Source organism: Nerophis lumbriciformis, linkage group LG02, assembly GCF_033978685.3.
Source record: "Nerophis lumbriciformis linkage group LG02, RoL_Nlum_v2.1, whole genome shotgun sequence".
NCBI classification, from domain to species: domain Eukaryota; kingdom Metazoa; phylum Chordata; class Actinopteri; order Syngnathiformes; family Syngnathidae; genus Nerophis; species Nerophis lumbriciformis.
Window position 1 is genome coordinate 63694907 of NC_084549.2, and position 22594 is coordinate 63717500.

The following is a 22594-nucleotide window of genomic DNA, read 5'->3' on the forward strand; positions in this document are numbered from 1 at the left end:
GAAATCTGCCGCCAGACCCCCATTGAATCTGCCGGAGTGTGTGAGCAATTCAGGGACAAAGGACCTCGGTAGCACGGCAAGCAATGGCGGCAGTTTGTTCCCGCAGACGAGCGAGCTAAACCCCCTATCGACCCTAGCTTCCCTGGCCTGCTGACATCAACTCCAAAACTGGACAGATCAGCTTTCAGGAAAAGAGCGCGGATGAGGGTATGTCTACAGAATATATTAATTGATGAAAATTGGGCTGTCTGCACTCTCAAAGTGCATGTTGTTGCCAAATGTATTTCATATGCTGTAAACCTAGTTCATAGTTGTTAGTTTCCTTTAATGCCAAACAAACACATACCAATCGTTGGTTAGAAGGCGATCGCCGAATTCGTCCTCGCTTTCTCCCGTGTCGCTGGCTGTCGTGTCGTTTTCGTCGGTTTCGCTTGCATACGGTTCAAACCGATATGGCTCAATAGCTTCAGTTTCTTCTTCAATTTCGTTTTCGCTACCTGCCTCCACACTACAATCATCCGTTTCAATACATTTGTAATCTGTTGAATCGCTTAAGCCGCTGAAATCCGAGTCTGAATCTGAGCTAATGTCGCTATAGCTTGCTGTTCTTTCCGCCATGTTTGTTTGTGTTGGCTTCACTATGTGACGTCACAGGAAAATGGACGGGTGTTTATAACGATGGTTAAAATCAGGCACTTTGAAGCTTTTTTTAGGGATATTGCGTGATGGGTAAAATTTTGAAAAAAACTTCAAAAAATATAATAAGCCACTGGGAACTGATGTTTAATGGTTTTAACCATTCTGAAATTGTGATAATGTTCCCCTTTAATCAAACACCCTCACCCGGGCGACCCAGCCGAGGGTGATCAGTCCCTCGACTTGTATCCAGGTAGCGCTCTACGCCACAAGTCCCCCCTCCGACGGTCTGCCCTGGGGCTGCGCCAGTGGTGCTTGGAGGTTCTAGGCACTGTGGGGAGTGTCCGGGCCTGGATCCTCCTCCGTCTCATCAGGTGCCGTACACGGTACTGGTACTGTGCGTTGCACCACGGGTTTCCCTAGGCAGCCTATCTTGGTCTGATGTATCTTCAGGGTTTTTCGTAGCGCTGTATGGGTGCTCCCTTGCGAGAGCTGCAGCTTGGGATGCTACCCCTCCCTGCCCCGGTTGCCGTCTTTCCGGGCTGTCAACTGTCTCTCCAGTTGTCACCACTCTTTCGGGGTTGTCATCCAGCCTCTTCCTGGAAATCAATGGCGATGCCATACTAGATTAGTGTATAATAATACACCTCATGGTGCAACCTGGACAAATCATCAGTGATTCTCCCGGGGTCATAAGGTATTTCGGGTCTTAATCAAACACCCTCACCTGGGCGACCCAGCCGAGGGTGATCAGTCCCTCGACTTGTATCCAGGTAGCGCTCTACGCCACGCGTCCCCCCTCCGACGGTCTGCCCTGGGGCTAAAATATTTTCAAACAACAACACTGACATAGTTTTTTCTCTATTTGTACATATTTTCCTTTTAGTTCTGTTTTCATATACATCAAATGAAAATGTTACCTTCATATGATTATAGTCATGTCCAAGTTTGTCTTGACTACAATGACAACTTGAACTTTGTACAACACCTGTAACAAAATGATGGAATCAGATAACAGACATGACACAAACCTATAGTCATTTAAAGGGCAACTTTCTAGATTTAAGAAATACTCAAATAAATCAAGAATAGAAATTATAGTGGTCAGCAACACTTTCATTTTTTAATCAAGTAAAGTGAAAAACGTATGGAATCACTGAATTTTAGGGAGGGGGACAGATAAAATCACCCTGTAAATGTTTATTTTCAAAACTAACACCTGCACTACATCTGTGTTAGAATAATCATGTATATATATTATCACACAACTTTAGTATGCTTAAAGTCTGTTGCTATAGTTATTAGCTATTGTGCTCTAGCTGTACTTTTTCTATCTGTGCAAGGACAAAACTTCTTGTCTGAGGGGTGGCCTCAGCCGCAGATGTTATCTTTGTTTTAGTCCGCTAACAGCCAAGGACTTCAAGGACCTCAACAAAAATAAGATGACAACACGCAGACGAAGCAGAGACAAGGCGAAATCACAAGGCCCCCAGCACATTCCGTCACGTATTGTGCGTACTGGAGCTGCTTTGCATGACATATGTGACCACTCCTTTTAGAGGCGGCCTCATTATAAAATCAATAAGAAAACGGGAGCTCTAATTTGGGAGTCTGAATTAGGATCAGAAGTTCCTATATAAACATTGCGCACTCACGTCGCCTTTTTGTATTGATTACTGCAGCTGTGCACTGGATTCATTCACAAATACAAACTACAACTCACAAACACTTTAGAGTTAGGCTCCACCATCAGAATGTGTACTTAAACTTATAAAGATCACATGGATATTATTCATTGAGTTGATTCACCAAAACTAACCTGTTATACAGGAGGAAAAAGCACACAGGACGTTTCAATTGTTCACAGACTGGTAGCGCTCATCAGAATGACAAGACACTTCTGGTCTGCAGGTGATAGCATTCAATTGGGAAGAAATGCCCTGCTGCCCCCTACTGACCAATGTGAATACTGATAAATGTGTAATGACAGCTCCAAAAACGAATTCAAACCACAAAATAAAATAAATAAATCAACACAAAAATGTGACACATTATGGGTGGGTCACATATGCATGTACAGTAGATGGTAGTATTGTCCTGTTTAAAAGTGTCACAACATTGCTGTTTACAGCAGACGAACTGCTTTACGGTAGGTAGACGAAAACTTGACTGCTGTTGTTGTGTGTTGTTACCGCGCTGGGAGGACGTTAATGAAACTGCCTAACAATAAACCCACATAAGAAACCAAGAACTCACCCTCAATCATTAGCTGTTTATATTGTGGGAAAGCGGACGTGTGAACAGGCTGTCAACACGTCACTCAGGTCCGCATGGAGCTGGAGGGGGCGTGGTCTCCAGCTCCGCCTGAATTTCGGGAGATTTTCAGGAGAAAATTTGTCCCAGGAGGTTTTCGGGAGAGGCGCTGAATTTCGGGAGTCTCCCGGAAAATCCGGGAGGGTTGGCAAGTATGGACTAAGTGTGCAGCTCCATGCGTTCTCCTCATGAGCTAAATTGAACTCTGTCTCTGCATCATTCCTTGCTTCTTGTCTGATTAATAGATGTCATCAGTGTTTGAACCTGACAATCTGTTCATTAGTCTGCAGTTAAAAAGGAGTGTTCACACCTTGAAGAGCTGTTGCACCAGGTGGTTTGACATGAATCCTGGCTCCAACACGAGACATGTCAATTGAAACAAAAGAGAGGATTAAGAAACTTTTTTAAGAAAGTAAATCCTCACGCAATGTTGATTGTTCACGTTCAACTTTGTCTAAAATCTGGACCAAGCGCAAACAACATGGGACGCAAGTAGGCCGAGGAAAACATCGAAGCGTCAAGACAGAAAACTTCAAGTCTTGAAAAACAGAAAATGCACAGCAAATCAAATGAAGAACAAAATACGTTTTGAGGACTGTTTGAATCTGCACTGTAAGAACATCATTTCCCAATTGTGGGATGAATAAAAGTCTATCCTATTATATCCTAAATGGGCGGAAACTGGAGTCGCCGTCTGCGACCAAACTGTAGGAATGCGCCTAAAGGAAATGGGATTTAAACACAGAAAAGCTGAAGGAAATAAGTTATTAACATTTAAACATGTAAAAAACAAGATTCTACTGGGCCAAGGAAAAGTAATGGTGGACTACGGATGACTTGTTTAAAGTCATATCAGTGGTGAATCATGGGCAAGGTGATGATGCAGGAATTTTTGTTTGGTTTTGGTGCCAATGAGATTTATGAAGACAACTGACTGAAGACGAGAACGAGCCTGTCATGTCCGTCATTGGTGGTCCGAGGAACCCGGAGGTGCGAGTCCTCCACAATTTTATAATAATAATAATAATAACTGGGATTTATATAGCGCTTTTCTAAGTACCCAAAGTCGCTTTACATGTAGAACCCATCAATCATTCACACCTGGTGGTGGTAAGCTACTTTCATAGCCACAGCTGCCCTGGGGTAGACTGACGGAAGCGTGGCTGCAATTTGCGCCAACGGCCCCTCCGACCACCACCTATCATTCATCATTCAATTCACCGGTGTGAGTGGCACCGGGGGCAAAGGGTGAAGTGTCCCGCCCAAGGACACAACGGCAGCGATTTTTGGGTGGTAAGAGGCGGGGAGCGAACCTGCAACCCTCAGGTTTCTGGCACGGTTGCTCTACCCACTACACCATGCCTGCAGCCCTGCAGCGAGAGCACTCGCCTCTGGTGACAGTCGCGCTCTTCCGGTTGCTTTTCAGCCTCCAGCGTCTCTGTCTCCGTCTCGCTCTAGCTTTCGCTCGTGCTCGGGCTCGGGTTCTCTCTCGATCGTCCACTCCAACTTCTCCAACTCCAACTTCTCCCACCCCGTCCTTCTCGACTGCTGCCCTTTTGTAGAGTGACAGGTGATCAGACAACTGCGTCCAGGTGGGCCATCTACGCCATACTTGCCAACCCTCCCGGATTTTCCGGGAGACTCCCGAAATTCAGCGCCTCTTCCGAAAACCTCCCGGGACAAATTTTCTCCCGAAAATCTCCCGAAATTCAGGCGGAGCTGGAGGCCACGCCCCCTCCAGCTCCATGCGGACCTGAGTCCGCTTTCCCACAATATAAAGAACGTCTACAGTAAAGCAGTCCGTCTGCGTAAACAGCAACGTTGTGACACTCTTAAACAGGACAATACTGCCATCTAGTGCATTTGATGAAAGCACTTTGGTGCGTGCCACACAGCAATGCATCATCAGAGAGGGTGTTCAGCATGGTTAGAAAGATAGTGACAGAGAATAGAACAAGGATGGACAATTCAACCCTTAACTCAACAATGAGTAGATGAGTGTTATGTGTGTGTATATGTGTAAATAAATGAACACTGAAATTCAAGTATTTATTTTATTTATATATATATATATATATATATATATAGCTAGAATTCACTGAAAGTCAATTATTTCTTATATATATATATATATATATATATATCCATCCATCCATTTACTACCGCTTATTCCCTTTGGGGTCGCGGGGATATATATATATATATATATATATATATATATATATATATATAGGTAAAAGCCAGTAAATTAGTATATTTTGAAAAACTTGATTTATTTCAGTAATTGCATTCAAAAGGTGTAACTTGTACATTATATTTATTCATTGCACACAGACTGATGCATTCAAATGTTTATTTCATTTAATTTTGATGATTTGAAGTGGCAACAAATGAAAATCCAAAATTCCGTGTGTCACAAAATTAGAATATTACTTAAGGCTAATACAAAAAAGGGATTTTTAGAAATGTTGGCCAACTGAAAAGTATGAAAATGAAAAATATGAGCATGTACAATACTCAATACTTGGTTGGAGCTCCTTTTGCCTCAATTACTGCGTTAATGCGGCGTGGCATGGAGTCGATGAGTTTCTGGCACTGCTCAGGTGTTATGAGAGCCCAGGTTGCTCTGATAGTGGCCTTCAACTCTTCTGCGTTTTTGGGTCTGGCATTCTGCATCTTCCTTTTCACAATACCCCACAGATTTTCTATGGGGCTAAGGTCAGGGGAGTTGGCGGGCCAATTTAGAACAGAAATACCATGGTCCGTAAACCAGGCACGGGTAGATTTTGCGCTGTGTGCAGGCGCCAAGTCCTGTTGGAACTTGAAATCTCCATCTCCATAGAGCAGGTCAGCAGCAGGAAGCATGAAGTGCTCTAAAACTTGCTGGTAGACGGCTGCGTTGACCCTGGATCTCAGGAAACAGAGTGGACCGACACCAGCTGGACTGCTGCTGAGTGGTCCAAAGTCATGTTTTCTGACGAAAGCAAATTTTGCATTTCCTTTGGAAATCGAGGTCCCAGAGTCTGGAGGAAGACAGGAGAGGCACAGGATCCACGTTGCCTGAAGTCTAGTGTAAAGTTTCCACCATCAGTGATGGTTTGGGGTGCCATGTCATCTGCTGGTGTCGGTCCACTCTGTTTCCTGAGATCCAGGGTCAACGCAGCCGTCTACCAGCAAGTTTTAGAGCACTTCATGCTTCCTGCTGCTGACCTGCTCTATGGAGATGGAGATTTCAAGTTCCAACAGGACTTGGCGCCTGCACACAGCGCAAAATCTACCCGTGCCTGGTTTACAGACCATGGTATTTCTGTTCTAAATTGGCCCGCCAACTCCCCTGACCTTAGCCCCATAGAAAATCTGTGGGGTATTGTGAAAAGGAAGATGCAGAATGCCAGACCCAAAAACGCAGAAGAGTTGAAGGCCACTATCAGAGCAACCTGGGCTCTCATAACACCTGAGCAGTGCCAGAAACTCATCGACTCCATGCCACGCCGCATTAACGCAGTAATTGAGGCAAAAGGAGCTCCAACCAAGTATTGAGTATTGTACATGCTCATATTTTTCATTTTCATACTTTTCAGTTGGCCAACAGTTCTAAAAATCCCTTTTATGTATTAGCCTTAAGTAATATTCTAATTTTGTGACACGGAATTTTGGATTTTCATTTGTTGCCACTTCAAATCATCAAAATTAAATGAAATAAACATTTGAATGCATCAGTCTGTGTGCAATGAATAAATATAATGTACAAGTTACACCTTTTGAATGCAATTACTGAAATAAATCAAGTTTTTCAAAATATTCTAATTTACTGGCTTTTACCTGTATATATATGAAATACTTGACTTGGTGAATTCTAGCTGTAAATATACTCCTCCCCTCTTAACCACGCCCCCAACCACGCCTCCGCCCCAACCACGCCCCCTGCACCCCCACCCCCCACCCCCCACCTCCCGAAATTGGCGGTCTCAAGGTTGGCAAGTATGATCTACGCACCTGTCGCCGATCTCGGAGCCGGTCCCGGCACACCCCGCCTCGCTACAGGGCTGCAGGCCACGCCTCCTCACATGGTCATTTCCACTGAATAGTTCGGAAATATTATGTGTAGCGCTATCGTGAAGGATGACGCTCGCCCTTCAAAATGGATTCCGGCAAAGCACTTCTGGGAAAAATCTGAACCCCTCTATAGACGGCATGTCGTTAATGTCCAAAGCTTTCAGTAACGTCCAAAGTCTCCTGTAAAGCGGTCGACAAAAATTCTGGTTACCCAGCTCAACTTTTTCCTCTCGCCTTGCCAAATGCAGGTAACGACGCCCCTCTGATAGTGCCCACCTCTAATGTCATGTGACACATACTTCCGCTCTGCGAATACACACCCACAAACACGGGACCTTATATACACATTTCTGGGTCCTACAGTCCCAAATGTACGCCTTCCCTATCCAGATCAAGGGGAGATGAGAATACTTTTGTAAGCACACGTCCACCAAAACAACTCGCTGAACAAAATGAAGAAAATGTCTCCTCGGGACAAGTCCTAGAAAATAGCGGAGGGTCTGGCCGTCAGAGACTTGTCCAAGGCCAAGGAGTTGATGGAGGAGAGGTACACGGCCATGGCTTTCTTAGCCAAATGACTAAATCCTGTGACGCCACAAACGCCAGACTGGCACTCCCTCAACAAATATATGTGTGTGTGTCAACTTGTCAACTGGAAAGCCTTGGCTTTTCTAATGTGCACTTTAAACACGATTACTCATGGACGAAATTAGAGCTTCACTCGTTTCTTGTTTCGTTTTCTACCCTCCTGGGTCTGCTCGGTTACAATCTTCCTCTCGACTAAAAAGATGCCCCGTGCAAAGAAGACGACGTCATGTCTGCAAAAATCTCTGCATTGATTTTACCAGCTCTTTTTAGTAACTGCTACAAATTGTTACATCTGGACCTAGGCAGTAACAAGCTACATGTAGCTAAGATGCGTAACTTAAAGGCCTACTGAAATGCGATTTTCTTATTTAAACGGGGATAGCAGGTCCATTCTATGTGTCATACTTGATCATTTCGCGATATTGCCATATTTTTGCTGAAAGGATTTAGTAGAGAACATCGACGATAAAGTTCGCAACTTTTGGTCGCTGATAAAAAAGCCTTGCCTGTACCGGAAGTAGCAGACGAGTAGTGTGACGTCACAGGTTGTGGAGCTCCTCACATCTGCACATTGTTTACAATCATGGCCACCAGCAGCGAGAGCGATTCGGACCGAGAAAGCGACGATTTCCCCATTAATTTGAGCGAGGATGAAAGATTTGTGGATGAGGAAAGTGAGAGTGAAGGACTAGAGGGCAGTGGGAGCGATTCAGATAGGGAAGATGCTGTGAGAGGCGGGTGGGACCTGATATTCAGCTGGGAATGACTAAAACAGTAAATAAACACAAGACATATATATACTCTATTAGCCACAACACAACCAGGCTTATATTTAATATTCCACAAATTAATCCCGCATAACAAACACCTCCCCCCTCCCGTCCATATAACCCGCCAATACAACTCAAACACCTGCACAACACACTCAATCCCACAGCCCAAAGTACCGTTCACCTCCCCAAAGTTCATACAGCACATATATTTCCCCAAAGTCCCCAAAGTTACGTACGTGACATGCACATAGCGGCACGCATGTACGGGCAAGCGATCAAATGTTTGGAAGCGTACTCACGGTACCGTGTCTGCGTATCCAACTCAAAGTCCTCCTGGTAAGAGTCTCTGTTGTCCCAGTTCTCCACAGGCCAATGGTAAAGATTTAACTGTCATCTTTCGGGAATGTAAACAATGAAACACCGGCCGTGTTTGTGTTGCTGAAGTCGGCCGCAATACACCGCTTCCCACCTACAGCTTTCTTCTTTGCTGTCTCCATTGTTCATTGAACAAATTGCAAAAGATTCACCAACACAGATGTCCAGAATACTGTGGAATTTTGCGATGAAAACAGAGACTTAATAGCTGGCCACCATGCTGTCTCAAAATGTCCGCTACAATCCGCGACGTCACGCGCTGACGTCATCATACCGAGACGTTTTCAGCAGCATATTTCGCACGAAATTTAAAATTGCACTTTAGTAAACTAACCCGGCCGTATTGGCATGTGTTGCAATGTTAAGAGTTCATCATTGATTTATAAACTATCAGACTGCGTGGTCGGTAGTAGTGGCTTTCAGTAGGCCTTCAACGACACTTTTTTAATGTGTAGCTTTTCCTGCAGCTTAGCTATTTTTAGACCCATGTAGCGAGGTAGCTTACATTGAAGCTACAAGCTACAAAGAGAGAAAATGGACTGCGAATCCAGGCCAAAAGCTAAATATGGAGCAAATACAACGACATGTATGGATGAGAACATCCATACATAGGGAGAAAATCATGATTGGTTGGTGTTCGTATGATGAGTCACAATTGGCTAAGGTTAGGGCGAAACATTACACACTGGCCAATCAGAGGCAAAATAAGGCGGGTCATTGAAACCAGGAAGCAAAATCAAAACATCACGCACGAGGGAGTCGGAGAAAGAGGGACGCTTCAAGCTGACCACTCAAAAAAAAAAAAACATACTTGAAAATGGCAGAGGAATTCTCTCCTGCAGATTTGATTTTTCTTTTCTTTTAGTGATGAAGATGAAGTGTGGAAACCCACAGTAATGCGTGTCGTTAGCCATATTTAGACACGTGTATGCGTTTAAAGAAATCAATGCCCAAAACCTTAGTTTTTAGGTATAGATATAGATGCTGTTTTTTACTGTAGGTAGAGAAAATTAATAATATTATAGGGGTGGGCCAAAGAACAGCTTTTCAAAGAAGCGGAGTTTGAAACATGATACTGATAAAGCATGTTCGAGCTGGCTGAAAGAGCACGTATCAGACATTTCCGTAACGCTGGACAGATTCCTGGTCACTGACTGAGAGCTAGTGGGCAACCTAGGACGGAGTCGGCTCTCTTGGTTGCTTTTTTTGGGTCCGTTCCTGTCTCTGGACGTGCGGCCCCCCCAACCCAGCAGACGAGGGCGTGGAGCACTGCACAGTGAATGTGTGTGTACAAATTGTGTTTTTGTTTTGTTGTTTGTCTACATGGAGCAATCGTAAGTGTACAATATTTATTGCTCATGTTTTGTTGTGTATTAGTTTTGTAGCTGTATGTAGAAATGGCATTGCAACTCTGTGCCTTTTTTAAATGTCTTTTATGTTGCTTTGACGTTTCCCTCTTTGATTCCATTAGTTTTCTTTACCTTATTTTTACTTTTAGTTTTTGCACTTTAACCACATCATTTACCAATTGTGGGATAAATAAAGTCTACCATTTCCTGTCCTAAAAAGCTCAACCCAAACAATTGAAGTATTTGCAGCAAGTTTCCCATTGCATGTGTTCCATGTGCCCTTTGTTTGACCAACAAAGCCACGCCCTTTGAAATGTTTCGAAGTTCAAAAGGAGGTAATGTGTCGTAAGAGTAAACTTTATGTTGGTTGCATATTGAACTCTGGCCTTCAAAGACGCTCAAGGTCAAAAGGCATGCTTTTAAGTACAAGACTTGCAGCTGTGATTTATTGTGAACACATTAAAAAACACCTCCAGCAGACGCACATGACAGACAAGTCGAATTCTTCCCAAAGACCTGATCAGGCATGCATTTGGAGTAAAATAAAATAAATAAATGACCATGTTCTAAATCAGGCCAAAAAAAAAATGTGTCTGGGGGCCGGTATATCTATTTTTAGGAACACTAATACAAAACCTCACAATAATGTCTGATTGAATGTTAAAAACGTGATGACAGACCGCCTTAAAAAACGTAAGGGAATTTAAAATTTTTCTATGAAGGATAAAACACTGAATATTGACAAAATATGAACGACACCCCCTTTCGATCTACACATTGTACAATCAAGTGAAACGCAACAAAAATGCAGCAAACAGTGAAATAGGAACGTGAAGGGTACAAAATAAACCCACCTATAATCTGATATATCTGATATATCACTAAGCTTTAGAACTTTGTTGGGAAAACCTCCTTCCGCGTCTGTGGAAACGCTCCCCGCCCAACACTGCTTGGTGCCTTGTCTGAGCTGCTGTGACGTAATTACCATAGTAACTAATTAGATGACCATAGTAACTCATTAGATTACCATAGTAACTAATTAGACTACCATAGTAACTGGTATAACATCCAAAAGCACATATTGCAACCATTGAAATACTTTGTATAGTTCAAGACTTAGAAATCATGACTGCACATCATAATGGCAGCTACACTTTCCATCTTAAACATCTAAAAAAAATTTTGGGGAATGTCCGGCGGGCCAGATTGAAAAGCTTAACGGGCCGCATGTGGCCCCCGGGCCTTAATTTTCCCCACGTCTGTTCTAAATCATCATGCAACCTCACAAAGTGTGGGTTATTGAGAATTTTTGCACTATATTAATTTATACTATGTGTTGTCAACTTTTTACTTTTTTTTATTATTATTATTTTTTTTTTTATGTCATTGCCTGAAATAAATAAATAAATGTAAAATGAAAAAAATAAATTGAGAACTACAGCACGTATTTGTAGTGCAGTATCAAGATATCGCCAGAGAGGGGCAGCATTTCCCTGCTGTCATTACAGTGTTGCAGTTGAAGAAAATGCAACAAAAGTCTGTGAATTCCTGCCGTGATATTTGGTCATGTAATGCATCAGGACGGCAATTTAAAGACACGTAACATTTTTTTTTTTTTTAATCTGAGTTTTAGTGCCACTTTTTTTTCAACCCATTAACACTAAAAGTAAATGGAAAAATAAACTTCACTTTTAAAGGTTTTCCGTCTGATTTAGTTTCAAGCAGGAAGTAGACGTAGCCTAAAGTGATTGGCCCTGTTGCGTGACGTCATCAAAAAGCAACACCCTGATTGGCTGGACTCGCGTCACTAAATGTTCCTGTTTGGAAATGCCAGCGTAGTGACGAAAAAACCAAATCATTTTTGGGATTTCTTGTTTAAAAAGTTCCACATTTTAAAAACCGCATTTTGGAGCACTTTGAAACCACAGCGATGCCCGGGAGGAGCTGGAGCTTGCTGTGGTGACGGATAACCCCCGCCGAGAAAAGAGAATATCGGTGTGTCGACTCCATCGACGCCCCCCCCCACCATCGCCAGAATCCTGCGGACAAACGGTAGGCACACGTCGGTTACATTTCACCTTGACGTCGCTCATGTCCCCCCGCAGGGATATGCTAGCTGTGCTCAGGCGCGACTCTAAACGGCGTCATTTTAGCAGCTGCTCCTCCTCGCGGTGCGTTGACGGCCCCCCCGTTTTTTGCAGTGTTCTGCATGCGCGCATCGCCTCGGGACTTCTTTGCCCCGTCCGTCCCTCACTCGCCTCTTTAAGTCCCGTTAGTCACGTCATGCGGATGGGAGTGTCGCTTTCGCCCGGTTGATAATTGACCGATCTGAAATGGCTGTAATAATGTGACCATAAAGTCCAAGGTGGGGTGGGGGAGTCGCAGCCAGGACTTGTGACGTGGTTTACGGCATTCTGGGCAGGAAGAAAAGGGGCAGGCATTTAACAGGGAAAGTGCTGCGTTTTTTTTGTCTGCTGGAAAACGCTTCAATCTGGCCACTGTCCAGGGAGATAAGTGCGATTGTGTGCTTGTTTTTGGCTTTTTTTTTATAACGCTGACGGGATGTTCTATCCTCTGGAGCATCAGTGACGATTGGAGCTTCAAGCCCCGAATGAATGGACATTATTAGCAAGCAGCCAGCATACACTTCAAGCAAACTTTACACAACTGTGGCCATGTCACTTTGGAATTAACTGTCAGTTCTTACTCAGGAGGATTGCAATTTCCTTTTTTTTTTTTAAACTCTTCTTTCTGGTTGATACCTGACTGCTAAAACATGGCACTTTATGTGGAAGGTAAGTAGTTTGGTTCAACTAACTAACTCAATTAGAACCTATTTTGTCAGATACTCAACAGGGGCGTCACTAGCTTTTAAGGGCAGGGGGGGCTTTGCCCCCAGTAGATGCACAGGATGCGAGCGAATGTTACGCACGAGCACAAAACTGCACAAACGGCTAACAAAGACTTAGAAATTATTCATTGTTATTATTATTATTTTTTAAAAATGCACGGGACGAAATGAAATGCTCCCCGGGACGATGGCTTTTAACCATATATTTTCTTTTTCTTTTTTTGTATTTATTCATTTTACATTTTATATTAAATGTCTTGGTTTTTCCTCCCTCTGAAAATCCTATTAAATGTTTAACAAGCCATCCTATAATAATAAAACAGCTATTAATGTAACAATACAATAAAACAAATATATTTAATGATGTTTTTTTCATTATTTTAACAATAGGCTTATGTATATTACTTTATATAGATTCTACAAGAAACACAAAACTTAAAAAATAAATGATTTACAATTGCACACACAAGGTTTTGTGCAGCTTCACTCATTGTAAAGGAAGATAATGTGCTTCGTACACCTGCAGGACCGCAAGCAAGGTCGCAGAGAAAATGCGGGCTGGAATTTGAGTGATGTGGGCATTTTCTATATGAACAAGTGGAATGGATTGGATACCGACGCACGAAAGGGGCTCTCTACCTTACGCTACGAAGTGAGGGGAAACTGAGTGAATAATAACAGGTTATATGATTATTTATTTAAACTCATATTTGGGCCACTTTATAATGAATATGTCGGCATTTATTTGTAAAAAAACCCCCCAAAAAACCCCAAATTATTTAGGGGGGCTTAAGAATATTTTAGGGGGGTTTGAGCCCCCCTAAAATAGGCCTAACAACGCCAATGCTCCTCAAGCTACCACAATAGTTTCATTTTTTAATTGGAAAAATATATTTATATTTTAATTGATTTTTATTTTTTTATTTTTTTTATTAAAAAAACAAAAAAAAAACACACACTTAGGGGTGTAACGGTACACAAAAATGTCGGTTCGGTACGTACCCTGGTTTAGAGGTCACGGTTCGGTTCATTTTCGGTACAGTAAGAAAACAACAAAATATACATTTTGGGGTTATTTATTTACCAAATTGGCAAAATCTTGCACCAAAAATATTTTTCTTAGTGGAATATTTGATGTGAAGTAATCGGAACCTTGGATAGGTCAATAATTCATAATAACATTGATTTTGATTCAATATTATGTTTTGAGCAATGACAGTTTGAAAAAAAAAAAAAACAGCTTTGTTTTATTAGTCAACATTGCAACTTTTTCTAAATTACATTTAACGTTTTAAGCTTTTTTATTTCACTTTTGTTATGTTTTTGTTTATTTTAATAGTATTTTTAGAATGTGCCGTGGGCCTTTAAAACATTAGCTGTGGGCCGGAAATGGCCTCCGGGGCACACTTTTGACACCCCTGCTATAGATAATAAAAGATTAAATCTGAGCCTGGCGACGCATGCGCGTTTATCATAACTCTCTCGCTCTCTCTGTCTCTGCCCCTCCCTCACCAATGCTGCTGCGTGCACAATTTGTTTTGTTTTCAACCCCTTCTTAACCCTGAACGTACATTGAAAATACACGCAACCCTAACTCACACAACGTGCGTTACGCTACTTAATATGTCCGTGTGAAAACTCGTTCGGTACACCTTCGAACCGAACCGGAACACCCGTACCGAAACGGTTCAATACAAATACATGTACCGTTACACCCCTACACACACCAAGAAACAATAGCTCTATCTTTAGCTGCCCAGTGTAGTGCGTTGACATGTAACGCTACTTTGCCAATACTCTTTTATAGACTTTGCGTACCGCACAAATATGATTTGAGACTTAGACTTAGACTTCCTTTTATTGACATTCAAATTTGAACTTTACAGTACAAATAAGAACTCAATTTTTGTTGTAGTGCAGGATAAAAGAGCAATAAGGTGTTTATTAACATGTTACAAAAAAAACTAAACATGGCTTACATCTGTACTAGAGATGTCCGATAATGGCTTTTTTGCCGATATTCCGATATTGTCCAACTCTTAATTACCGATACCGATATATACAGTCGTGGAATTATCACATTATTATGCCTAATTTTGTTGTGATGCCCCACTGGATGTATTAAACAATGTAACAAGGTTTTCCAAAATAAATCAACTCAAGTTATGGAAAAAAATGCCAACATGGCACTGCCATATTTATTATTGAAGTCATAAAGTGCATTATTTTTTTTAACATTCCTCAAAACAGCAGCTTGGAATTTGGGATATGCTCTTCCTTAGAGAGCATGAGCAGGTTGAGGTGGGCGGGGTTGGGGTGGGGGTGGGGGGGGGGGTAGCGGGGGGTGTATATTGTAGCGTCCCGGAAGAGTTACTGCTGCAAGGGGTTCTGGGTATTTGTTCTGTTGGCAGTGTGGCGCATATTTGTAACAGTGTTAAAGTTGTTTATACGGCCACCCTCAGTATGACCTGTATGGCTGTTGACCAAGTATGCGTGCATTCACTTGTGTGTGTGAAAAGCCGTAGATTTTATGTGATTGGTCCAGCACGCAAAGGCAGTGCCTTTTTAAGGTTTATCGGCGCTTTGTACTTTTCCCTACGGCCGTGTACCACTCCATACAGCGGAGTTTTAAAATGTAATAAATTGTACTTTTTGAAACCGATACCGATAATTTCCGATATTACATTTTAAACCATTTATCGGCCGATAATATCGGCAGTCCGATATTATGGGACATCTGTAAACTGTACAATTCACCATGTCCCGAAAATGACTTCAGAAGTTCCTGTCAATTTTTCCGTACATGCGAGTGTAACACGCCTGGTTCAGTCCCTGCTTTTCTGTTCCACTTGGGACTCAACCCTGGGTCTATCTACCAAACAGTCAACCCAATAACCAGCGCTGCTCTTCAGGTAGTGAGGTTACCAACGTACAACGTCCGCGACACAAGACATACAGAAGAATTGAGAGACCGTTTCCCTGTCATCCTGTACTCAAATGTCCTAGCTGGGGGAGAGAGTGGCCGCTGCGTTATCACTAATAATAAAAACGTCACTGGCCTGATTTAATGTTATGTTGTAATCATAGTTATTCATTAGTGGCTGCTTGGAGGGAATGCAACAGAAAACCGTTTGTCATTTCCAAAAAACGGAAAAGGAAACATGACATTTTAAAGACAAGTCATGTTGTCTTTACACAACAAAAATACTTAATTTCCATGGTAGGAGGAAGCAAAGTTAATATTTAATCCTAGTATTTCTTTATGTTTATTACTGTTGATTCATTCACACCATAACCAGACAAGAAAAATCAAGGTCATCGAGATTAAATGTAAATACACACGTCGTAATTAATTCCTGGGTATTGCTTGTATTCCGTCACGTGAGTTTAAAGGGGAACATTATCACAATTTCAGAAGGGTTAAAACCATTAAAAATCAGTTCCCAGTAGCTTATTTTATTTTTCGAAGTTTTTTTCAAAATTTTACCCATCATGCAATATGCCTAAAAAAAGCTTCAAAGTGCCTGATTTTAACCATCGTTATATACACCCGTCCATTTTCCTGTGACGTCACACAGTGATGCCAATACAAACAAACATGGCGGATAGAACAGCAAGATATAGCGACATTAGCTCGAATTCAGACTCGGATTTCAGCGGTTTAAGCGATTCAACAGATTACGAATGTATTGAAACGGATGGTTGTAGTGTGAAGGCAGGTAGCGAAAACGAAATTGAAGAAGAAACTAAAGCTATTGAGCCATATCGGTTTGAACCGTATGCAAGCGAAACCGCCGAAAACGACACGACAGCCAGCGACACGGGAGAAAGCGAGGACGAATTCGGCGATCGCCTTCTAACTAACGATTGGTATGTGTTTGTTTGGCATTAAAGGAAACTAACAACTATGAACTAGGTTTACAGCATATGAAATACATTTGGCAACAACATGCACTTTGAGAGTGCAGACAGCCCATTTCAGGTGCGCTAAGAACATATATTTTTCCACGATTTCAGCACTCGGGTTAACCATACCTAAATAGACACAAAATACTGCATTACACAAGACTACCCGAATGTACTCGAATGATTGAAAAAAATAAATGTTTTTAAGCTAAATTATTGGTAAACACAGTTTATGTATAATAATTACGTAAAACCGCGAGTAATGAATAAAGTTTTCATCAATTAATATATTCTGTAGACATACCCTCATCCGCTCTCTTTTCCTGAAAGCTGATCTGTCCAGTTTTGGAGTTGATGTCAGCATCTGCTTTGAGTGTCGCAGGATATCCACACATTCTTGTCATCTCTGTCGTAGCATAGCTTTCGTCGGTAAAGTGTGCGGAACAAACGACTGACCATTTCGTCGGCTTTCCCCACAGCCTCGTATTTTGAACAAATTTCGTCCAATTTCTTGCCACTTTCGCATCTTTGGGCCACTGGTGCAACTTGAATCCGTGAGAAAATGGCGGATTGCTTCCCGATGTGACGTCACGTCATCGCTCCGAGAGCGAATAATAGAAAGGCGTTGAATTCGCCAAAATTCACCCATTTAGAGTTCGGAAATCGGTTAAAAAAATATATGGTCTTTTTTCTGCAACATCAAGGTATATATTGACGCTTACATAGGTCTGGTGATAATGTTCCCCTTTAACAGTGGTGGTCAACCAAGACAAGATGGCTGCTGTGAAGCAAGCAAAGCGTGCAATCTCTAAGTACGCAGGGGGCCTAGATCTTTCTGCAGACAGCAAATACGAGCAAAAAAAAATCTAACTATGCAATGGAATAGATCCCCTTACTTGATCAAAAATAGATTTGTCCGGGACTCACCCGGATAAATCATGCATCGTTTCTGCCCGGGTAAGGTTGCATTTCATGATTTAACTTCGCCTTTTGCAAGGACGAGTCCACACAAACAAACTGGCATCCGTCAGCTGACACCTGACTCTGCATATCCATTTCACAAACTAACAATTAGTGAATCATCACCAGAGGTGGGTAGTAACGCGCTACATTTTCTCCGGTACATCTACTGGAGTAACTTTTGGGATAAATTGTACTTCTAAGAGTAGTTTTAATGCAACATACTTTTACTTTTACTTGAGTATATTTATAGAGAAGAAACGCTACTTTTACTCCGCTCCATTTATCTACATTCAGCTCGCTACTCGCTACTGATTTTTATCGATCTGTTAATGCACGCTTTGTTTGTTTTGGTTTGTCAGACAGACCTTCAAAGTAGGGTCTGTCACATGCCTCCGTTTCACCAATCAAATGCAGTCACAGGTGACGTTTGATTCCGTTTCACCAATCAAATGCAGTCACTGGTGAGGTTTGACTCCGTTTCACCAATCAAATGCAGTCACTGGTGACTTTTGACTCCGTTTCACCAATCAAATGCAGTCACTGGTGACGTTTGACTCCGTTTCACCAATCAAATGCAGTCACTGGTGACGTTTGACTCCGTTTCACCAATCAAATGCAGTCACTGGTGACGTTTGACTCTGTTTCACCAATCAAATGCAGTCACTGGTGACGTTTGACTCCGTTTCACCAATCAAATGCAGTCACTGGTGACTTTTGACTCCGTTTCACCAACCAAATGCAGTCACTGGTGACTTTTGACTCTGTTTCACCAATCAAATGCAGTCACTGGTGACGTTTGACTCCGTTTCACCAATCAAATGCAGTCACTGGTGACGTTTGACTCCGTTTCACCAATCAAACAGAGCCAGGCGGTCACGTGATTAACTGCACATAAAGCTTACATGAATTCAACGTCAAATTTGAGGAAGCACATCGCGGTAAGTAACGTTAGTAGATATTTTGGCTGTCACCGTAGGCTGATGTTCGCTTCCCTGCTATGAATCACTGTCAAATGTACATCGTGTGGGGACAATTATTAACGCACTGCAGCCTCATAGAGAGACAGACAAAGAAACACACACACACACACACACACACACACACACACACGCATGCATAGAAACACCAATCAGAAGTGCACAGTGTGTTGCCAGATGCAGCCCACACCTATCAGTTTATGGTTTGCGTAAAGATTAACTTGTTATTTTCCTTTGTAATCTCTGCCTACTGAGCCTATGGTGCTGTTAAGTTATTGTGGCTCAATTTGCCTTAATTTGTTTAATGTTAATGTATTATTATTTAATATATATTATTGTTTTAGTTGCTTAAGAGATATTCCTGGCTCTGAATTTGCTCATTGCTATTTTTATGTTTTTGTGCATTATTTGTTGCCGTCATCATTAAACAAACAGGTTACTCATCAGTTACTCAGTACTTGAGTAGTTTTTTCACAACATACTTTTTACTTTTACTCAAGTAAATATTTGGGTGACTACTCCTTACTTTTACTTGAGTAATACATCTCTAAAGTAACAGTACTCTTACTTGAGTACAATTTCTGGCTACTCTACCCACCTCTTATCATCACCATGTTTGATTTTTGTCCTGTTGTCTCATTTGTGTACAAAATAAACAAGAGGGCAGACATAGAAGAACTTTTCCTGACAACGTATCTGTTTGTTAAAAATGTAAATACAAACAATAGCTAAATGGCACCTAGCACTCATTGAGAACAGACGCCAGCATGACCACCACACATATTTATTAATGAGCCGGACGTGACATCATGTAAATCCAAGCTATAGATGAAGTAGAGATCGACCGATATGGTTTTTCAGGGCCGATACCGATTAGTATTCAAGGATATTTGGAGTTGATATTCATTTGCAGTAAAAGTTATTTAAACATGAATAGTATATGTCAGTAAACATCTGGACAATGCTTCAGGTTGTCTTTTAAAAATATTTTTTTTTGTAAATGTTGGACCATGTTTTATGCGGCGCTAATTTGGTGGTTAATATCGGAGGTAGAGTGGCCCTTGTACTGGTTCCATCTCCATTTCTGATTTACATTGTCTTTATTGTTAGTACATGCCTAAAAATATTAAAGGGGAACATTATCACAATTTCAGAAGGGTTAAAACCATTAAAAATCAGTTCCCAGTGGCTTATTTTATTTTTCAAAGTTTTTTTCAAAATTTTACCCATCACGCAATATCCCTAAAAAAAGCTTCAAAGTGCCTGATTTTAACCATCGTTATATACACCCGTCCATTTTCCTGTGACGTCACATAGTGAAGCCAACACAAACAAACATGGCGGAAAGAACAGCAAGCTATAGCGACATTAGCTCGGATTCAGACTCGGATTTCAGCGGCTTAAGCGATTCAACAGATTACGCATGTATTGAAACGGATGGTTGTAGTGTGGAGGCAGGTAGCGAAAACGAAATTGAAGAAGAAACTGAAGCTATTGAGCCATATCGGTTTGAACCGTATGCAAGCGAAACCGACGAAAACGACACGACAGCCAGCGACACGGGAGAAAGCGAGGACGAATTTGCAGATCGCCTTCTAACCAACGATTGGTATGTGTTTGTTTGGCATTAAAGGAAACTAACAACTATGAACTAGGTTTACAGCATATGAAATACATTTGGCAACAACATGCACTTTGAGAGTGCAGACAGCCCAGTTTTCGTCAATTAATATATTCTGTAGACATACCCTCATCCGCTCTCTTTTCCTATAAGCTGATCTGTCCAGTCCAGTTGGAAATGCATCTGCTTTGAGTGTTGCAGGATATCCACACATTCTTGCCATCTCTGTCGTAGCATAGCTTTCGTCGGTAAAGTGTGCGGAACAAACGTCCAATTTCTTTCCACTTTCGCATCTTTGGGCCACTGGTGCAACTTGAATCCGTCCCTGTTCGTGTTGTTACACCCTCCGACAACACACCGACGAGACATGATGTCTCCAAGGTACGGAAAACAGTCGAAATAACGGAAAATAACAGAGCTGATTTGACTCGGTGTTTGAGAAAATGGCGGATTGCTTCCCGATGTGACGTCACGTTGTGACGTCATTGCTCTGAGAGCGAATAATAGAAAGGTGTTTAATTCGCCAAAATTCACCCATTTAGAGTTCGGAAATCGGTTAAAAAAATATATGGTCTTTTTTCTGCAACATCAAGGTATATATTGACGCTTGCATAGGTCTGGTGATAATGTTCCCCTTTAAGCTGAATTTAAAAGTCGATGGCCCGATCAGAGCCCGAGTAGTAGGGCTGGGCAATATGGCAACAAAAATTATCACGATTAATTTTTTCATTTCATTCTATCTCCATTAATGTCAAAACTATTATTTAAAAAAAAATAATTAAAATTGGATTGTCCGGTGCAGGATTATAGCGAGTACCGTTGCATCCATACTGTTTACTACTGCAGTATCTTGTGACAGACATTTACACCGTGATGTTTGATCAAGGTAATAATAACAGCTGACAATTGTCATTTTTCTTCACATTTATATTTGCGTTTACTAAAGGTGCAACTTTACAGGTAACACTACAGTCCGTACCTTGGTTTTAGGGCCACGGTTTTGCTCCTTATACTGTACGTTTTAGGGGAGAACAACTTTTTTTCCTCTCGAAGGTCTTTTGTTATTTTGTTTGTCATCACAACCTTCATTCTGCAGTAAAAGTATCAGTGGTGAAGTGAATACTACAGGACTTTTATTCCAAGTTAACATTTACTAAACAACACTTTCAAATAGTGAATTATTATTTGTATTCTTCGATCAGTGCTTTGGCATACAACAAGCGGTGACCCAGATTGTTTTCAAAACTAAAATGTTATATCTTATATTAAATACATTAAAGTGCAGTTTGAATTTGAGGTACTGTAAAATCACGTGTACCAACACATAAAACATATTTATTTCAGGGACAAAAGGTTTCTAACCACAAACCTAAAAATGATTTGAACAAAATCAGAGTTTTTGCAAACACATGTACAAAAAGATTAAAAATATTAAGACATAAAAATTTATTTTTTTCCTGATTAAATTAGGTGTGTTTATTCTCCCATTCCATGGGAGCCTGCCTGCCAGTCCACATTCAGGGCAGGATTATGTTAACTTGAGCAGTCATGGAGACTAATGTCTGTGACTGAAGTTTCTACTCTTTTTTTAAATGTTGTGTTTCAACTTCTATGCTAGTGTTAGCCCCATTTATTTATTTTATTCTTTTGGGCTGCACTTTTAACATACATTTCCGCCATGTTTGAGCTGATCACTGTCTAAGTTATACCTCAAATAATCGCTATCAACGATCACAATCATATAATCGCCCAGTCCTACCGAGTAGTTCGATTAGTCATTATGTTATTCTCCTCTTCTATCATCCGACATAAGGCCTGTGTGTAATCTGTAGCCCAGTCACAATCAAATTTTTCATGCAAGCAGACTGTTCCAAATCCTGTATCTGACACATCGTTTCATTTTGCGATATTAATCAAGCCTTTATCTTTTTGCTTCTTCATGGAATTCACTTTCTCTTTTAGCCAAAGCACTTTTTCTTCTACGTATTTTATCATTTCTCATTATTGGTATTATTGTCCTTGTGCTGTTTATTACTTCTTAAGAGAGTACCTGATTGGTTGATACCCATACTTGCCAACCCTCCCGAATTTTCCGGGAGACTCCCGAAATTCAGCGCCTCTCCCGAAAACCTCCCGGGACAAATATTCTCCCGAAAATCTCCCGATTTTCAGCCGGAGCTGGAGGC

At 41.5% G+C, this 22594-nt stretch overlaps 1 protein-coding gene across 2 annotated transcripts in view; it reads left to right on the forward strand.

Moving 5' to 3' along the window:
• Positions 1–11866: 11866 nt before the first annotated feature.
• ugp2b (UDP-glucose pyrophosphorylase 2b) overlaps positions 11867–22594 on the forward strand; it is an 83251-nt gene continuing 72523 nt past the window's right edge. Inside the window, exon 1 of one of the 2 annotated variants that reach the window (XM_061966370.1) lies at positions 11867–12142. Coding sequence is in view for 1 of the 2 variants with exons in the window: in XM_061966364.2 (XP_061822348.1) it covers positions 12867–12885 (19 nt within the window). In the remaining variant the exon portion in view is untranslated. Of the gene's footprint in view, positions 12143–12262; positions 12886–22594 lie in introns of those variants that run through there. The other variant, XM_061966364.2, reaches the window with a different exon arrangement.